The sequence below is a fragment of the Echiichthys vipera genome, assembly GCF_963691815.1.
Source record: "Echiichthys vipera genome assembly, chromosome: 5".
Classification (NCBI taxonomy): Eukaryota; Metazoa; Chordata; class Actinopteri; order Perciformes; family Trachinidae; genus Echiichthys; species Echiichthys vipera.
The window spans coordinates 26,764,901-26,783,798 of NC_139830.1; the positions used below are offsets into that span (position 1 = coordinate 26,764,901).

Sequence of the window (18,898 nt, forward strand, 5' to 3'; positions counted from 1 at the left end):
TTGGTTCTTGTAACAGTCAATTGTTTTATATATTTCTTTTATGTGTGTCACATTTAAGTGCTTTGTGCAGCGGCCCTTTGTTCATGTCATGTTTTATTAATTTCTATTTTCACCTCACAACCCGTCACATGTGTTTCTTCAGCCAGTATAAATCTAAGATAACATGAATCTAATTTAAGCACCCGTACTGTGTAGGGGCTTAATATCTGAAAATAATGGGCAGTGTTTGCTTCTCTGACTGATGTGACTGCTGAATTATGATTTCATTGTTTTTCATCTGTTCTATGCAACATCATGCTTTTTATGATTATTCATTTCTTTGTTGTGTGTCCAACATGTTTTTTTTTTTCCAATAATGATGAGCTTTAGACATAAAGGGACTCACAGTGTGTTTATTCCTATATAGCTATTATGTCCGTCGGTGTTGAACTTTTAAAAACTTATTTTAAAGCACTTTGTAACCCTTTGACTGGGGTGCTGTTCTTTATTATTGCATTTAGTTCACTTCTTCCCCCCTTCTTGTTTATTTTGCCTTGAGCATAAAACACTGCACTAATGTGAAAAAGTCAGACTCTGAGCTCTTGTTCTTTGTTTTGATAATGTATACTGCCTCTTCACGGTAAAAACTGTACTTGAATTTGCTGTCAGGCGCAGTTAACCTCCTATTCCTTTTAAACTGTGCCTAGATTCTCTAAAAGAATCAATTAATTGTCTACACCTCAGTTAGCAGAGATAAGAGAGAGCCCTGACCTTTGAAGTCAACTAAAGTTAAGATTCAGTTGTATTCTATGCTCATTCCACTACAGGGGTGTGTGTTATTTGGTTTGAACAGGCGATTTGCTCAAGGCCGCACATGCATCCTTCATCCTAAACGTCCTGCTATAAAGATATAGAATGGGCGAAGTTAGCATTCATGAAGCACCTCTTTCCACCTGTAAGCGACAAACCTCTCAGTCATCCAGAGCACATCCCATTCTTGCACTGCCTGGTAACACAACTAGTCTCCACTGGGATCCCACTGTTCCAAGCATTTGCAGCTATTATTTTCTTTAACCTTCATGTCTCCAGGCTTGGTTTACTGAGCTGAATGGTCTTTTTCAGCAGCCAGCTCACAGTTACACAGAATCACACCAGGGAGCTGCCCAGGACAAACACAGTCTTAGACAGAACAAATAGGAGCATTTTGGTGTTAAGGTGTCTTTGTGTAAGGCACTTAACAGAGAGCAATGAGGGAGAGCAGGGGAGTCAAAATGATGTGTGGCTTATATGATCTGTCAGCATTATCTTTTCTCAGATACCAGATCTGTGACAAATTAAGGGAAAAACAACATTGAGATGAAAAACATTTGGTGTGTTGATAATCGTGGGAGAGACAATACAGCGATCAAAAATGTTCCATAGGAGATTGTGAAGTCCTCAGTCTATCATTATTTCCAGACTCATCAAACAATTCCCTTGTCCTGGTTATCAAAGTGTTTGTTGTGTTTCCCCACTCATTTACATTTCCAGGTTTGTCCTGATCACCCATCTGTTGACTTGAGATGGGCATGAGAAATATTATCCCAGATTGAGACACTGCACAGTTCTGCGTAGTAAAAAAAAAAAAAAAAACCTTTTCATTAACCCTTCACCCCCTTTAGGGGACAAGGCATCAATAATGTTCCTCCACATATCTGTCTTTAGTAGGTCATAGAGCGTGTTGGTAAAATGGCTGATGACATTATAAAGACAGTAGAAAAGTGTCTGCTTTGTTGTCTTGGCTATTTTTCTGTAAAGCAGCAGAAGCAACTTGTTTATGTACTCTCCCTTTCTTTGTTCTCTTCTTGGTGTTGTACAGTGGTGCTGATGATGCAAAAATAGGAGCACACCAGAATTACTTATTATACGATCCAACTTATTTTGTTGAAAATTTGCAGGCACATACAAGAGTGGAAGTAATAGTGCTGTAGCCTCAAGCAGCCTTTTCAGTTTAATTATTCAAGCTAGAAACTCAAGCGTTATCTGCAGATTATCAGTTTTCCAACATTGCAGCACTGTAAACAGACAGGCAGCACAAGTGAAGATAAAACATCAAGAAAAAAAGCATCAAAGTAGATCTCCTATAGATTTTTCTAATGATTGTCTCAAACATGTCAAATTCATCATTCATTTTGCACTTGAATAAAAAAGTCTGACACACATATATCCTATGATTGCTAATCACTATGCACAGTATCTGTAATGCAACTCCATATGCAGATGCAAAAATGCTGTGTCATTTAAAAGATCACATTTAGAGGTGGATTTTGCGGCTCTGGTTTGTACATTTCATTGAGAATGAAAATCTTCATTTATACATAGAATAGAATAGAAATACTTTATTGATCCCAAGCTGGGAAATTGCAGTTATTTACGTAGCTGACCTGCCACCAGGTACACAAACCAAATTCATCAAACACTTTTTCACAGTGCAAACCAACGAAGAGCCTCAAATTCACTAACATTCATATAACTTTAACTACAAGAACGCTGTGAAACTTCCAGCACTGTCAGAAAACTGCAGCGGTGTACTGGTTTTTAAAATAATGAGATGAGGGCGCCGCTGCTGTAATGAGAGGCTCCTGCAGTCGGAGGGTCGAAGCGCGTGGTGTGTGGAAACTAAACAAAACTTTCTGAAGGGCCAACAGGCAGAGGTGTGTGTGTGTGTGTGTGTGTGTGTGTGTGTGTGTGTGTGTGTGTGTGTGTGTGTGTGTGTGTGTGTGTGTGTGTGTGTGTGTGTGTGTGTGTGTGTGTGTGTGTGTGTGTGTGTGTGTGTGTGTGTGTGTGTGTGTGTGTGTGTGTGTGTGTGTGTGTGTGTGTGTGTGTGTGTGTGTGTGTGTGTGTGTGTGTGTGTGTGGGGCTGTGGGGGGCTGTGGGGGGCTGTGGGTGTGTGTGTTTCCCTCTAATGAAGTGTTTTTGGGAATCTTGCTGGCCTTGCAGCATGTTCCCATATTAAGCTAACAAGCTCACACTTCTTCCATCAATCATCACTCCAGTGCCTCTTGTGTGTACTGAGATGCACTGTGTTTGTGTTGTCCATTTCTGTTAATTGTCTATCCAGCGAAATATCTTTGCAGCCATTCACCATGACCCATGTAAAATATAAAGCAGTATGTGACAGTTAAAGCTGGAATTATGCTTTCGGGGAATACTCATAAATGTCTTTGCAAACCTACGCCGAGGTTTGTCTCTGTGTAGCCTGGAGAAGGATGATGATTTGGGGCCCAGTTTGTGCAGTTTCTGCCACAGGGACAGTTGTGACAGAAGACATCTGTTACCTAAGCCCTTACTTAGAATAGACTGATTAACCTGCTTAAACAAGTGTTTTTTTATTAAATCAACTTTATTTAATTACTATAATGTGTCAGTTTTGTCAACATGTAGGTAGCACTCAAAACCTGAATAGGCCAGTGCAGAAGTTCGCTTTGATCATCACTTGAGAAAATAAAAATAAGTCATTTTACACACACCTCTTGTGTTCGAAACCAGAGGAAGATAACTGGTACTTTTGTCTTTGCACAGTAAGAGGGCACAGTCTGCCTCTCACAAGATTGATAAAAAAAATGTGTTTCTGTTTAATTATATGATCTTTGTTGAAGAGTGACAGGAAATGGGGGTCAGAGAGAGGGGTTGACATGCAGCACAGGGACGCAGGTCGGAGTCAAACATGGTGCTTGGGCCTTAGCAAGCACCTGGAGCTAAGCAGTTCCTAGACAAATAACCTAGTGCAGTTGCTTTTGGGGATTGCAATGACCTGGACAAATGAGAACATTCACAGGCTTCTTGTTATTTAAAGGTAATTGATGGTGCTGTTGCTGTTAGACCGCCCCTTTAATACAAGTGTATACAGGCTTGGTATGCAGAAAGCAGAAAACAGTTAAAATGTTGTTTTGCCAACAAATATTGATAAAAGAATAATATTTTGTAGGATAAAAATATTGTTAATGTTGGAATTGACTTTTGCACTTTACAATGCTGTGGGATTATTGGAAATGTATTGATCACACAAGTGAAAATCATACACAGCCTCCACTGGAATCTAATCTTACACATAGTGTACTACTAACTAACTATTAATGTATCCTAATGTTTATCTGCAATTGTGCAGAATTACTGGGTTTAAACACAATGAAAAGAAAAGCATTCAAATGTTGATTTAGAATTTGATGGTCAACATTTAAGCCAACTCAAATGTGTCACGTTGCAAAGCATTTTTGTTGCCATCTGTGCAAAAATGAATTCTACCAGCTGTGTGGCAGTAAGAGCATCCCTGTCTCGATCTCCTCTCTTTCTTCTCAACATTAAGCTAATCTTGCCTACTTACACAGCAAGTTTAATTGCTACTTAAATAATCAACAAATTGCTTCCAGCGAGTCCTGGTTTCATCATGGGGTTTTATGATGCTCGGTTAATAGGTGAAAAACACACATTTCTGGATCTAAGTTGTCCTCTGAGACTTGGCTGGCTTTTCTATTAAAGATTTCTCGTAGGAGTGCGTATTGATCCAACTCTACAGGGCATTTCATTATATCAGAGAGAGCACAACACTAACAAGACAGCAGGGAGCATCGGATTGGAAAGGTAGTCGTAGATAACCATCAAATGTGTCTGAGCACACTTTTAAGCTCCACTCACATTTTCAAATGTGTTATGCACAGCTTCCTTTTATTACACAAGGAGCACGAGAGCAGAACACATCAATTCTCTACATTTTTCTAACCTCCCAGAAGATATAAAGATGGATACCAATAAGCACACACAAAAATACATGGATTCAACAACGATCCTGATAATCAACTAATTGCATGCCATTAGTGTGAAACTCTGGTTCCATCTTCTTCAGTGTGAACATTCAAGTGAATAATGTCTCTGGGCGTTGGACTACTGGTTGAACAAAATCGATTTGACTTAACCTTTTTAAAATGCTTTCTGGCATTTCATAGACTACATGATTAGTCGGAAAATAATTGAAAGATTTATAATATGAGTAACACTCGATGCTACTCCCTCACAAATTATCAGTGGTTGTGGTTGCGGCAATATGTTAAGTTTTCATATTTCATACGCACCTTTGACCTGGCATTTGTCAAAAACTCATGTCTACAGTTCGCAATGATTCATCTCCCCCGTTGTCATAAATTGTATTAAGTGTTTCATTTCCTCAAGTCTGACCTTCACAACAGAGAAAATCGCCATAAAATCTCCCTCTAATCCTGACAATCAATTATTTAACCAGTCTCACTGGCACAGGTAAAGGGTCGCTGCCAGGGTGAACTCTCCCTCTCTTTCTCATCTCTCTCTCTCTTGTCTTTTATCTATCTACTGTCTCCCTTTTTTCTCTCTGCACTCCTCACTTCCCTTCATCCAGACTATGAGCTGTATATCGTCCTTCACTGTGAACAGATGAACCCCTCTGGCTGCTGAGCTTTGGGCTGCAGCATCATGAGCTCAGTAATTAGAGCGTCTAGGATGGACTGGTGGCAGTTTGATGGAAAGGGTTGCCCTATCACATCATCTACATTCAAATTAGCGCTGACTGATGGGAGACCAGGGGGCTGTTAAACAAAAGTAGAATTAAGACATCCGGGGTAAATGAAAAAGCCGGCCTTGAAATGGTCTGGTCTGATCTGGTCCTGGCTTAATTGATTGCATGTACGCCAAACCAGGATGAGAAGCCACGGCATTGTGAAGCTAGGTGTAAGTAATTCTGTTTAGTGCGCGTTCACAGATTTCAAAGGAAGACCTCGAGGTCGAACACAGATTTACTGATGCAGACATGGGAAAGACATGTCCAGCTTTCTTCTCTGCATCCGGACAGCAAGACCCAATGGAAACTTATGAGGAAGTCATTCATTTATTTAAAAAAAAAAGGGTGACGGGCAATATCAGACTTATTGAACACGTTACCCTTAATATTGAGCGGTGGAATTAATGTTACTCTGGAAATTTTCCATGCTAATTGCAAACACTTATCCAAAATGTATGCACGTCTCTCTGACCAGCCCAGAGTTCAGATCTCTGGAAAATCCATAGCAACAAAGTTATGTGTAATAAACCCACTACAGTTAGTGAACTGTGGAAGAGACTGAGTCAGAATGGACCAAGATCAAACCAGAGCAGTGTGAGAAACTAGTGATGTCCTGTGGCGCAGATGTGCTGAAGTCATTCAAAGCTCTGGCCTCTACACTTCCTGTTCAGTTTTGAATCCTATAGAAGAAAACATGTTTGAATCTTCTCTTCTGACTCAACAGTTACTGTTCTCTAATTTTGCTCACTGTGTTTTTTTCCACAAAATAAAGGTTTTTGTTGAAGTGCCTTGGTTATTTTAAAAAGCACGCTATTATAGTGGTATATTTTATCAAATTATGAACAATAAATCAAGTTGTTCGATCAAGTTGTTAGATCAAGTACTAATAATTTGTTCTCTAATTTTGATAGACCCTTTTTTTTCACAATGTTGAGTGTTGTTTTCTTTTCTTCCTAACTCCATATATACAGATGGATGAAAGGGAAACAACAAAATAGCATGTTGCAGTACGGTGTTTTCCACCAAAAGATCTTCGGTGCTTCTGGGCATAGATTATCCAAGTGTGTGGAACGCCACAGTGATAAAAATTGGCTCTTCCAAAAGACAATTCCTCAATGAGTTGAGGTCTGATGACTGTAAAGGCCCAGGATAGTATAAGATTCATCTATCCGCTCTAAAACTCTAAACTATTCAGTGAGCCCTCACGCCCAGTAGCAGCCTTTTCCTCCGATGCTGATCCAATACTATAGGATAATTAGGCTGACATTGGATCAGATTTGCGTTCCCCATTCGAGGCAGGTGTTAACCTATTCTTTTCCCAAATGATCCTGTAGCGCAAGGGGTTAAAGGACGTAATGTTAATGTTCTAGATCGGGGTCTCTGTGATTTTGAGTCTTTGGATTTGAAATCCTGCAGTGTGAAAGGATGGATTATTTAGCAGAAAGCTTCATGGCGAGCTGATTTCCATCTCACCTTTGATGCAAGTTTCTGTGAGATCCCAAGTTCCTGGAATCGGCACTCTGAAAAAGAAACCAGGTGCTTGGTCCTGTGACTTGGCTGAACCGTCTAGTGTTTGTTTTCTCACTTGTCAATTATTCAAAATCGGTTAAATCTGTTATGTCTGTGGTCTCCCACGTTTTTAGAATCAGTTCAGAATTGAAAAATCCTCTTCTGTGCACCAGACATATGGGGAGAAGTGGACCCTAACCATGTCAAGAAATGCTTCTCACTTATATGGAAGTGTTAGCACTTGAGATGAATTCCCCCTAAATTATTCAGTCTGTTCCTTTTAATGTGTCATCCATCTATCTTTTATGTAGACATATGAGTTTTGTGCAGCTTTTTGATCAAGATGAAGTGTGGATGCGTAAAAATGATGTATTGCATGGTTGTGCGTGTGTGTGTGTTCCCTGTTGCCAGCAGTAGGACCTTTGTTATTGACCTATTAATTATTAGTCCATCATCTTATCCAGTGCAACACGCTCTGTCTGAGCAATTTACTGTGCACTGCCCAACTGTTGTTCAATGTGTGATTTATCATCTATGTGCCGCATCAATACCACTTACCTGCCACTGGCCCCTCCCTTGCCAGAGACAGAGAGAGAACAGTGCGGGGGGCCTTGTGGATCAGCATTTATGATGTACATTACAGATTATTGAATTATGTAGATTATTTGTGAACAGGTGGAAAGCTCTCACTCTTTCCCTCCCTCTCTCCCACACTCTCAACTCCCTCAATAATACTGTTCATCCATTCCCTCTGTATATCTCAACGATCTTTTCCCATCTCCTCCTATCGCTCGTGTCTGGCCTATTCCTTGTGATTTATACTGAGTCCTAGATGGTTGATCTTTATTCAGCGGGCCTCCAGGCAAGGCTGATAACACCAAGGCCCCTCATCAATTCTTTCCATCCTCCCTGCCCTGGCTTGCCCCCCAAGCAGGATGCTTTCTCACTCTCAACCCTTAAAGTTTTCCTTGTGCGGTGAATTGGCAAGCAGCCCTAACAAGATGTATGTGGTCAAATTACCAGAGAAATGGCTGCAGTTCACAACTGGATGCGGAGACCCTCTATGGCTGCTGAGTGGACAGGCTTGAACAGATGTGAATGGTACTCTCAAAATAGCTGAGCAAGTAGGAGAAAGGGATCAGTTGTGAGAATGTTTCTTGTGTAATTTGCCACAGAGTAAAGCAGTTAAACACCTGAAAGGAAGGAGAGAGTTTTCTGTTTCCTAAAACAAACCATTTATTTTTTGTATATACAGTATATACCTCCAGTTGGATTATGACTCTGCATCCCTCAGGTTGGAAAAATTTTGATATCAGGTATGGTGCGTTGAGTTCAGAGTCATATAGTCAGAATAGTGCTGAGTACAGATGTCACAATTTCAATTTGAAACAGAAAATTACCCAAAAATAGCTCTCAATAATCAAAATTAGAATAATGACGCTCCCAGGATTTTTCACCTATATCTACTTGCGTGTGTCCACAGAAAAAAAACACATAGACACAGCATAGCTTACCCAACACTAGTATGCATCTAAAGAAACAGGGTAACATAAGCCTACCAGTAGCCTGCAGCAGCACTTTTCTAGACACCATGGCCACTGGAGACAACAAAATGTTAAATCCTGCTGTTTCCCTGAAGTCACTGGTGTAGGGACACTATAGACATTCCCCTTGAGTTATCTAACACATGGGTGCCCAACACCTGACTCTAATGATGTGCTCGTTATTAAGCAGCTGAAGTTTGTAACAGGTTTGAAAATCATTAGAATCAAATGTGTTAGAGCAGGAAGAAACCAAAAACATGCAGGACATCTGCTGTAAACAGACAACGATAAAGCGTGCGGGCTCTGACGGGACCTTATGGTGCATTTAAGTGCCCCTGGTTACTGTGGTATAGCCGTCAGTGCTGGAAAAAAATGGAATTGAAAGGTGACCTTTGAAGTCCTAAGTTAAATCATAGATTTAGAGAATCGTGATTCCCCTACTGCTGAGGGAGGGGCTTTTCTATCACCTCGTAACAGTTTTAACAATATTAAAAAAGATGAATATTGATAAATAAGAGCTATGCCATGAAGATGTTTTTTTTTTCCAGCATGTATTGTTTTGATAATTTTATATTTTTACTGCATATTAAATCTTTAAGGACAGAAAACTGCTCCACTGGTCTTACTAACTGCCACAATATATAAGCAGTTAGTCTGGATAAAGGGGTTTATATCCTCTGGTAAAATATTTCATGTTCCTTGGTTCACCAAAGATTATTAATAAGCCACCGTTTTTGAGAGTAGTATAAATTGTCACAGGAATATGATGCAGGATGTTGGGCGCAAAGCTGTTCATCAGGGAGTGATTATAAATGGCTTGCTGGAACAATGGGCTCATGCAGGTATCTTTACATTTACAGTACAGAGCTTTTTGTTCGCTGCTGTTTTAGGAGATTATACCATTACCAGAAAGACTGAAGGGAGGACGGCTAAAAGCTTGACTTTCTCATTAACATGCCCACAAACACATTCTTCTTCAAAAAGCAGACACACACATAAACAAACGCACACAGTTACTCTTGTTCTTCCTCCATGGCCTACCTGGGTGAGGATCAGACAGTGTTCCTGGCCAACACTTCAGAGATTACGGTAGCCTTGTAGCAGCTGCTGCCTCGGCACTATTACAGTACACTGACACACGTGTGTGTACATGTGTATGTATAAAGATTGAAACTGCGTGACAAACTTACAATTGTTTAAATAAAACAACTTTTAATTGATTGTGTGTAACTATATATCAACGTATATGTTTGGCACTGCAGTTAGCAGAAAACTCGCACACACCAACCTTTTATTATGTAGGGCAGAAACTCAGACATACTGTATAGACACTTCTTTGGAATTCTTAAAAGGTTTCTTTCCCCTCTGCTAGTCTGCTGAATTTATGAGTTCCTTTCAAAGTCATACAACCGTCCAACACTTTGATTTGTGAAGAGATTTCTCCAACACATAATTACATGGTATACTGTACATTCTTGGTTTGACCTTTACCTTTGGTTTGAAAGTTTGTTAAGGTACAGTATATGCCTGCTGAATATCATCCCTGTTACTGTTACCTAAACTTTACCTTCTCTCTCTCATGAACTATTTCAAGACAATAAAATAGGAAAAGGGCTACTGCTGTGATGCATCAGTGAAGGCGCGTTCACACCAGGATGTTACAGACATGACAAATCACTTGAAACGTCAGTAATGTGTGGCCTGATCATATTTGTACCATCGTTCCAAACGCGTGAATGACGATGATCACGAGAGCCAGCTAGACCCGGTCTGACCTTTGCATACGTTGCTCGTTGGTGGGTGGCCCTGTGACAAAACAACTAGGGTCCATGGGAGCCTTCAGGACTCCAGCTAGTCTACTCTGCTGTTATGCTCGGGTCATAGTAAAGCAGATACAGGACAGATACATATTCACACAACTTACCAGGGTTGTGAACCTCCCTCTTGACTTCGACCCACGTTTGCACCATGTTGGCGGCATGGCAGCCAACACTGATTGCGTGACTCACCTGGAAAGTTCAATATTTTCAACTTGCACGTTTGCCGCTTTTGACGCAATTTACCTGATACATCGTGTCCATTCTGTCACGTGAAATGCACCTAATGTGCTGCCCGTTCTGAAGCCGCGTCTGTACATTGACTTTGTATGGAATCCTGTCGTGATTGATGCCTTTGTCGCTCCCCAACCCCCAATCCCAGTGGCCAACGTGTAATATGTCTAATGAGGAAGTGAAAAAATGTAATTTCCCCTCAGGAATGAATGAAATACTGTATATCTTCTTCTTCTGATGTCTCCCTCTGAGGTGTTCTGCCCTCTTTCTCCCTCCCTTGTTTCTCCTCTCAGGTTTTACGAGACTCTGAGAGGCTGATTCAATGTTGATGCTTGCCGAAATACTAACAAAATAAATGCATACAATCTATGCAGATCCAAATCAGTTGTATCTGGTACCGTTAAAATATGTTTGGTGTGCAATTCAAGAGCTCTGCCAATGACAGTGATTTGTTAACACAAAGGTCCATCCGGGTAAATAAAACAAATATAAACAATTTCACCCATACTATTTTTTAGTAATTGAAACTACTCTTGAATCGATTTAACAGCCCAGATTTGAAAAGTAGCTATTATCTGCCTCCTGTTGCAGGTCTTGTATTGGAGGGTACTGGTTTGGAACCTGCTGCAGATTGTTTGAATGACGCACTACCTTCATGGCTCCTTCACACATTTGTGCACCCTGCCAAACTCGTCAATAGTTTGTCTCTGCCATAGGGAGCTATTCTCCTCTCAGTGCTTCTCCATCCTCATCCGTTGTAACCACAGCCACTATTGATCAGAAAACACTCCACGTCCAGCAGCCTGCTGTTTTGATTGATTTTTATGGCCATGGCCAGATGGTTTTCCACTTCCTACTCCGTTTCTCACACCCACTGAAATGGAGAATTTATGTCAGTCTTACTGATATTCAGCAGTTGTTGTTGTGCATGAAGCCTTGTTGTCATTCATACACTCTAGACTACCAAAATATATATTTATAAGTAGAGGTAGCTATTTTATTTTATTACTTTCGTTTTCTGTGGAAACATGAACGCTTTAGTTGCCCTGATCCGATCATTTCGACTTCTGCATTCATCTGCTAATCTGTTTAAACCTCTAAACCATTTCTCATCATTATGCTGCAGTTCAAGATGCCTTGTTCTGGCCGGTTTTTGACTTCCATGATTATTTATTGCAGTTCACGTCAGATTGTAGCCCCAAAAAAAATCAGCACACTGAACTATTTTGGTGTGAGATATTGTCCAACGGAGAGAAGCAAAGTGCAATATGACATGCTGTCAGTAACTGGACCTAACTGTTGCCAAGTAGCAATGTAGCCAGAGGACAAGTCACCGAAATTGTCCAAAGACTGAGACACTTTTTGCTTTGTAAGTTTGTTTGTGATGTATTGGTATGTTGTTAGGTTTGATGTTCAACATGTACTATTATGGTTACTGTTACTGTTTATCCTTGATATGAAAAGTTGCAGTATTATATTTTTTTAACCCCTAAAGTCCTATTACTCAGAGTTTCTCTTTCCCATGGGTTAATTAATTGTAAAGTCTGGTCTTTTCTTTGCTTCGTTTCTGATCATGTGTTCATGTGTGTTCAGGGAGTGACGTACTGTGGGGAAAGCTCTGCCAGCAGTCTGACCATGGCTAACGTCCCCTGGCACCAGGAAGTGGTCGCCTTTGTCCAGCAGCTGGCTGACATGTTGCCTCAGTATGAGATCGCCTGCGAACACGAGCACTCCAACTGTTTACTCATCGCACACACCAAGGTAAGAATACCTACTCAACGTACCATATCTGCTGCCTGAACCAATTAAACATAGTGAGCCCTCTTATTTTAGAAATTGCTCCTCCTGAAAACTAAAGTTCAATCACATAGACTATATAAAAGAAGTGAACGTAGCAACCATGACGTCACCCTTTGGATTGTGAACTTCCGTTGTGAACCCTCAAGCATGGCATTTGGCCGTCGCCAGATGTGCCCATATTTGAAAGGGTGAAGCTGGGGAGGAGTGAGGGAAGGATCTAACTCAAACTCGAGGACCCTGCTGTGGTACTGACTTATCAATTAGCAACTGTATCACCAGTCGCCAGTTTGCTGGTATTATCCCTATCTGGACGGATCCAGTCTGCCGCAGTTTCCGGTCTTTTCGTAGTGCTTTTACTCTATGATCACCACAGGAGGGCATGTAGAATTTATTTACACACTTCTAAGAATCTACAAGTGAAGTTACAAATTTGTACATGAGCATTTACATGTCAAATTAGTAACAATGATAAGAAGTTAGACTTTTATACCATTAAATAAACCCAAACATTATACCATCATTTATATTTTTAGATTAAACATAAAGTTTGATAGAATGTTGCCAAAAACTGTCCGACTGGTGACAGAGTTCTGTTACAAAGTGAATATCATGCTGTGTTGAAGATGACTTGAAACTAGCGATTAAGAAAGTTAATTCATTAGGTCATTAAGTGTCTACTGAGGTGATACATTTAGTGAGAAGAAGGCTTATTCTCCCATTGACTTCTATACAAACAGACCTATTTTCAGAGTCAGTGGAGAAAATATTCCACAGAATAAAGCATGAGGTTATTAAACCTCATAATATAATAACATAAAACTTCTCATTTAGCAAATTTAAAGTACAAAAAGTCAACAGTTCCAGCTTCTCAAATGTGAATGTTTTCAACTCATACAGATCTAAAGATTCAGCGAGGAAATAATCAGCAGGTTAATTAATAATGAAAATAGATGTTGATGCAGTGTTGATAGAAAAGGCTTAAGCATTAATTGTAATTAATGTTGCTTGCAAGTAATACACTTACAGTCATTTATCTCACTTAGTGATTGTGTTTGGAATACAAACACTAAAGTAATACTCATATTTGATGTGCCTTTTCTTGCTTGCTGTTTATAGGGACAGGCACGAGTAATGTTTTCCCTAATTATACTTGCATGAATTACTCAAGGGGGGATTGATTCCTTGAAAAGGGAAATCTTTGTTCAAAATGCATCTACCATGACCAACAGCATGCATCCGATTATCGCACCAACGCTCTGTCCATACTGAATCTGTGCATGTTAAATATGCACAGAACGTGCATATTAAACATGACAGAAGCTGTAAAATATACTCCTGAAAAACAGCTACATTCCCTGCGCACCACCTGACCCCCAAGGTGTTTTAAAAAATAAGGAGCCAGCACCATCACTTCACATGCTGTGTCCCCAAAGCTCCACTCTGCCACACACATACGCATAGACAAACAAGTATCCCTGCGTGACACACTCATCACCACCATCACCTCTGGTCTTACCTTATCTGGCCCTTTTTAGGTCCAACACAGTTATTTTGGTTTTGTAGTGAATTGAGCAGGTGACATAAATAACTTAAATGGCCCGTGTTCCGCTGCACAGCTCTGCATTTGGAAAAAAATAAAAGATTCCCTCATTACGGTGAGAAATCAATTACTCACCATCCATCCCTAGCTGTTTATCCTGTTTGCTGCATCAAACTTGGCTAAATCATAAGTCAGATACAAGAAATTATTATAGACGATAGAAGGATAAATTTGTATTTCCAGGGCTAATATATAGTCTAGTGTAGTGTTAACAGTTACAATGTAGAATCTAATCTGCTGACATACAACGTTCATGTGCAGGTGCAACAATCTGCTGAATGTTTACACTATGAGGCTCAGCTTTCTGGCTACTGCTGTTTTTACATATATGCGTTCCTAAGTTATCAGTGGATCCTGCATTAGATCGGCTCAGCATCTGTTGTTCTTCTGCAGCACTTCTTTTCAGACACAAACACACACTTTGTCCTTCGTCTCCATTTTCTTACAATTTAGAAACTCACTGCGGGTTCCTCGTTTTTTAAAATGTCTTGTTTTATAATTTTCATAATTTAGTCTGCCCTCTGCTTTCTATTTTAAATAAGCAGTGGTTTATTCTGACAGAGGCTCGCCTGCTTCACAAAGTATCCGTTAGTATCCATGGTGGGTTCTGCCAAGGCAACTGTCCATCAATAATTAATGAATGATGATTAATTGCCATGTTGGCTCTCTCTGACAGAGTAAAAATGTCATACAGCCAACTAGACACCCACACCTCTGTATTACGCACACATAAACACTGTGCTCGATGTGGAATCAGAGTTTATTTAAGTACACAAACTCCTAATGCTCCTTTGTGTTTATTTACTGGAGCTTGTCTCCATGAGACTTCCCACGGATTTATTTACCTCTGTGGTGTCTGTATGCTCTTTCTGGGCCTGCAGGGATGTTTATTGTTTATTCCACCTGGTGTCTACTACACAGTAAAATGATTATTTTATGTTTTCATGTAAAGTGCTGCACAAATTAGAAGATTTCTGAGAAACAAGAAGTCACAAGAAACCACAGTTGAGTACCATTCTGCTTATTTAATTCAAGATCAAGATGTAGTTCAAACAGGATGTTGGCAGCACACATTTTCTGACGTTACAGGTGTCATATGAGGACTGGGATAGAGGAGGGGAGGGTTGTTCAAGAATTCTGGGTCTGAATTTTCATTTTTGTTAGTACTGTTACATAGTAACTTCTAAAAATGAATACTGAAGGTTGAAAACATGTCTATATGCCTAATGCCTCCTGTACAAAACCTCCTGGAAATTTGAACAAGTAACAACAAATCATGTTTTATGAGTATAAAGATTAAAATCCACAAATTTTCATTGTAATACAGGATTGAATTTATTTGAATCTTACTGGAAACACTACACTACAAACATTGTATGTCTCATCTCTCCGTTGTGCTAGTTGCATGGCTCCTTGGGATGGTAATACTGGGTGGGCAGTCTCATCACTCTATAATTCAACTACACAAATATATCCATAGGCCATTTGTGCAACTGCTTTAGACACTTTGATTAATTTGCACATCCCCGCCTACAACTGTCAGTAGGACTTGATATACAGTGGGTACGGAAAGTATTCAGGCCCCCTTAAATTTTTTACTCTTTGTTAAATTGCAGCCATGTGCTAAAATCATTTAAGTTCATTTTTTTTCCTTTTAATGTACACACAGCACCCCATATTGACAGAAAAACACAGAATTGTAGACATTTTTACAGATTTATTAAAAAAGAAAAACTGAAATATCACATGGACATAAGTATTCAGACCCTTTGCTGTGACACTTGTATATTTACCTCAGGTACTGTCCATTTCTTCTGATCATCCATGAGATGGTTCTACACCTTCATTGGAGTCCAGCTGTGTTTAATTCTAATGATTGGACTTGATTAAGGAAGCCACACACCTGTCTATATAAGACCTTACAGCTCACAGTGCATGTCAGAGCAGATGAGAATCATGAGGTCGAAGGAACTGCCTGAAGAGCTCAGAGACAGAATTGTGGCAAGGCACAGATCTGGCCATGGATACAAAAAAATTTCTGCTGCACTTAAAGTTCCCAAGAGCACAGTGGCCTCCATAATCCTTATATGGAAGATGTATGGGATGACAAGAACTCTTCCAAGAGCTGGCCGTCCAACCAAACTGAGCAATCGGGGGAGAAGAGCCTTGGTGAGAGAGGTAAAGAAGAACCCAAAGATCACAGTGGCTGAACTCCAGAGATGCAGTGAGGAGATGGGAGAAAGTTCAAGAAAGTCAACCATCACTGCAGCCCTCCACCAGTCAGGGCTTTATGGCAGAGTGGCCCGACGGAAGCCTCTCCTCAGAGTAAGACACATGAAAGCCCGCATAGAATTTGCCAAAAAACACATGAAGGACTCCCAGACTATGATAAATAAGATTCTCTGGTCTGATGAGACAAAGATAGAACTTTTTGGCCTTAATTCTAAGCGGTATGTGTGGAGAAAACCAGGCACTGCTCATCACCTGCCCAACACCATCCCTACAGTCAAGTGTGGTGGTGGGAGCATCATGCTGTGGGGGTGTTTTGCAGCTGCAGGGACAGGACGACTGGTTGCAATTGAAGGAAAGATGAATGCGGCCAAGTACAGAGATATCCTGGACGAAAACCTTTTCCAGAGTGCTATGGACCTCAGACTGGGCCGACGGTTCACCTTCCAACAAGACAATGACCCTAAGCACACAGCTAAAATGACGAAGGAGTGGCTTCGGAACAACTCTGTGACTGTTCTTGAATGGCCCAGCCAGAGCCCTGACTTGAACCCAATTGAGCATCTCTGGAGAGACCTCAAAATGGCTGTCCACCAACGTTCACCATCCAACCTGACAGAACTGGAGAGGATCTGCAAGGAGGAATGGCAGAGGATCCCCAAATCCAGGTGTGAAAAACTAGTTGCATCATTCCCAAGAAGACTCACGGCTGTATTAGCTCAAAAGGGTGCTTCCACTCAATACTGAGCAAAGGGTCTGAATACTTATGTCCATGTGATATTTCAGTTTTTCTTTTTTAATAAATCTGTAAAAATGTCTACAATTCTGTGTTTTTCTGTCAATATGGGTTGCTGTGTGTACATTAATGAGGAAAAAAATGAACTTAAATGATTTTAGCACATGGCTGCAATTTAACAAAGAGTAAAAAATTTAAGGGGGTCTGAATACTTTCCGTACCCACTGTACACACTCACACACACATTCCCTTCACAGTTTTCCACTTCCTGCTTTCAATCACGCGGATCAGCAGTATTAGTGCTTGATGCTCTGAAGCAGCATCTCTCTGCCTGTTAACTTATAGCTCTGGCTGAGCCACTGTGAGAAAAACAATTTAACTGGAGCAAAAATTGAATAAGAAATAGATTATAGATTATCACATGGGAGAGAGATATGCATAAACTAAAATGAATCTGTCACAGAATGAAAATAAATATGAGTGACCAACGATTATTATCCATCAGGAAGGAGATCATGTGTTGAGCTGAGTGTGTGTGTTTCTGTCTGCAGCTAATTACGCGTACTACTGGAAATCATTGCACATTTAAGTCTGTACAGTATGTTCAAGACCCTTTGTGGTTGTGGGGTTTCGACCTTTTTTGAAAAACCTATTTTATTGACTGTTTTATATGGTCATTGACTACTAACTCATTCGTCATCCTGCTGCTTCCTTACTTCTAACTCATCAGTCCTCTTAAGCAGCAGCGAAGGGCTGCAAGTGATCAATTAGCTGCTTCAGAAAGACATTAATGGCAATCAACAGAGCTCCAGAGTCAGCCTTTGCCGTGGCTCAAACTTGAACTTGAGCATGTACATTTCTATACCTGAAATGTTATGATCCTCCAAAGTTAGGCATACAAGAGACATAAATCCTGCTTATTGATAGCTTCGCCGCCATTTTAACTTTAGTATGCACACAGCTAGTGAGATCTGCTCTCTACTGAGTGCACTTTTCTAGTCTATACATTATGTTCATCTTGGAGATTGTGGTAAACACCGATGCTGATTACATTCTTTTTTTAGGTTGACAACTCATATTGACTTATTTTCTCCTCATTTTTGAGCACTCATAAATAATCCACCAGAGTTTGGGAACTGGGTTCCTCCTGTGAACATAGAGTCTGGTGTTTTTCTGTCTTCAGTGTCCTGAATGTCTTTGTGCAGCATAGTTTCTGCTGGAAGAGAATCCAGAATATGAAGTTTTGGTGTTAACTTACATAAGAGCCAAGTTTAAAATGCATCACAGGAAAGCACAGTCGTCTCATTTTGAGTGTACACGTGCGTGTCTGCGTGCTTACTGCACAGTCCTCAGATCTTCTAGTTCCAGATGAATATCACTGTTTGATGTAGTCCTTTAGTAGACATCAGGTGTGTGTGTGTGTGTGTGTGTGTGTGTGTGTGTGTGTGTGTGTGTGTGTGTGTGTGTGTGTGTGTGTGTGTGTGTGTGTGTGTGTGTGTGTGTGTGTGTGTGTGTGTGTGTGTGTGTGTGTGTGTGTGTGTGTGTGTGTGTGTGTGTGTGTGTGTGTGTGTGTGTGTGTGTGTGTGTGTGTGACACATCATGATCATTAGTTTCTTTTCAATCCCTGGGATCTTTGATAGGTATTCCTCTACCTCCCTTACTCCTTATTTTACTTTCTCTGCCAGCCCAGCCCTTCCATCTTTTATTCCTCTTATTCTCCATCCTCTTCCATCTCAGACCCATTTCTCTCAGAGGAGGCTCTAATGAAAGCAGTCCCAGACCTCCCAGAGATAATCCTTCTGAAAGACCTGTTGCATTACAAATCAGTAGACCTGTTAGGTTTGTGTTTTGTAGTCCATGTCAAGGTATCCCTTTTTGCAGACA

At 40.4% G+C, this 18,898-nt stretch overlaps 1 protein-coding gene across 1 annotated transcript in view; it reads left to right on the forward strand.

Annotated features, from left to right (window-relative positions):
• tyw1 (tRNA-yW synthesizing protein 1 homolog) overlaps positions 1 to 18,898 on the forward strand; it is a 78,118-nt gene that overhangs the window by 50,781 nt on the left and 8,439 nt on the right. Inside the window, exon 15 of the mRNA XM_083913884.1 lies at positions 12,243 to 12,410. Coding sequence (XP_083770010.1) covers positions 12,243 to 12,410 — 168 coding nt within the window. The remainder of the gene's footprint in view (positions 1 to 12,242; positions 12,411 to 18,898) is intronic.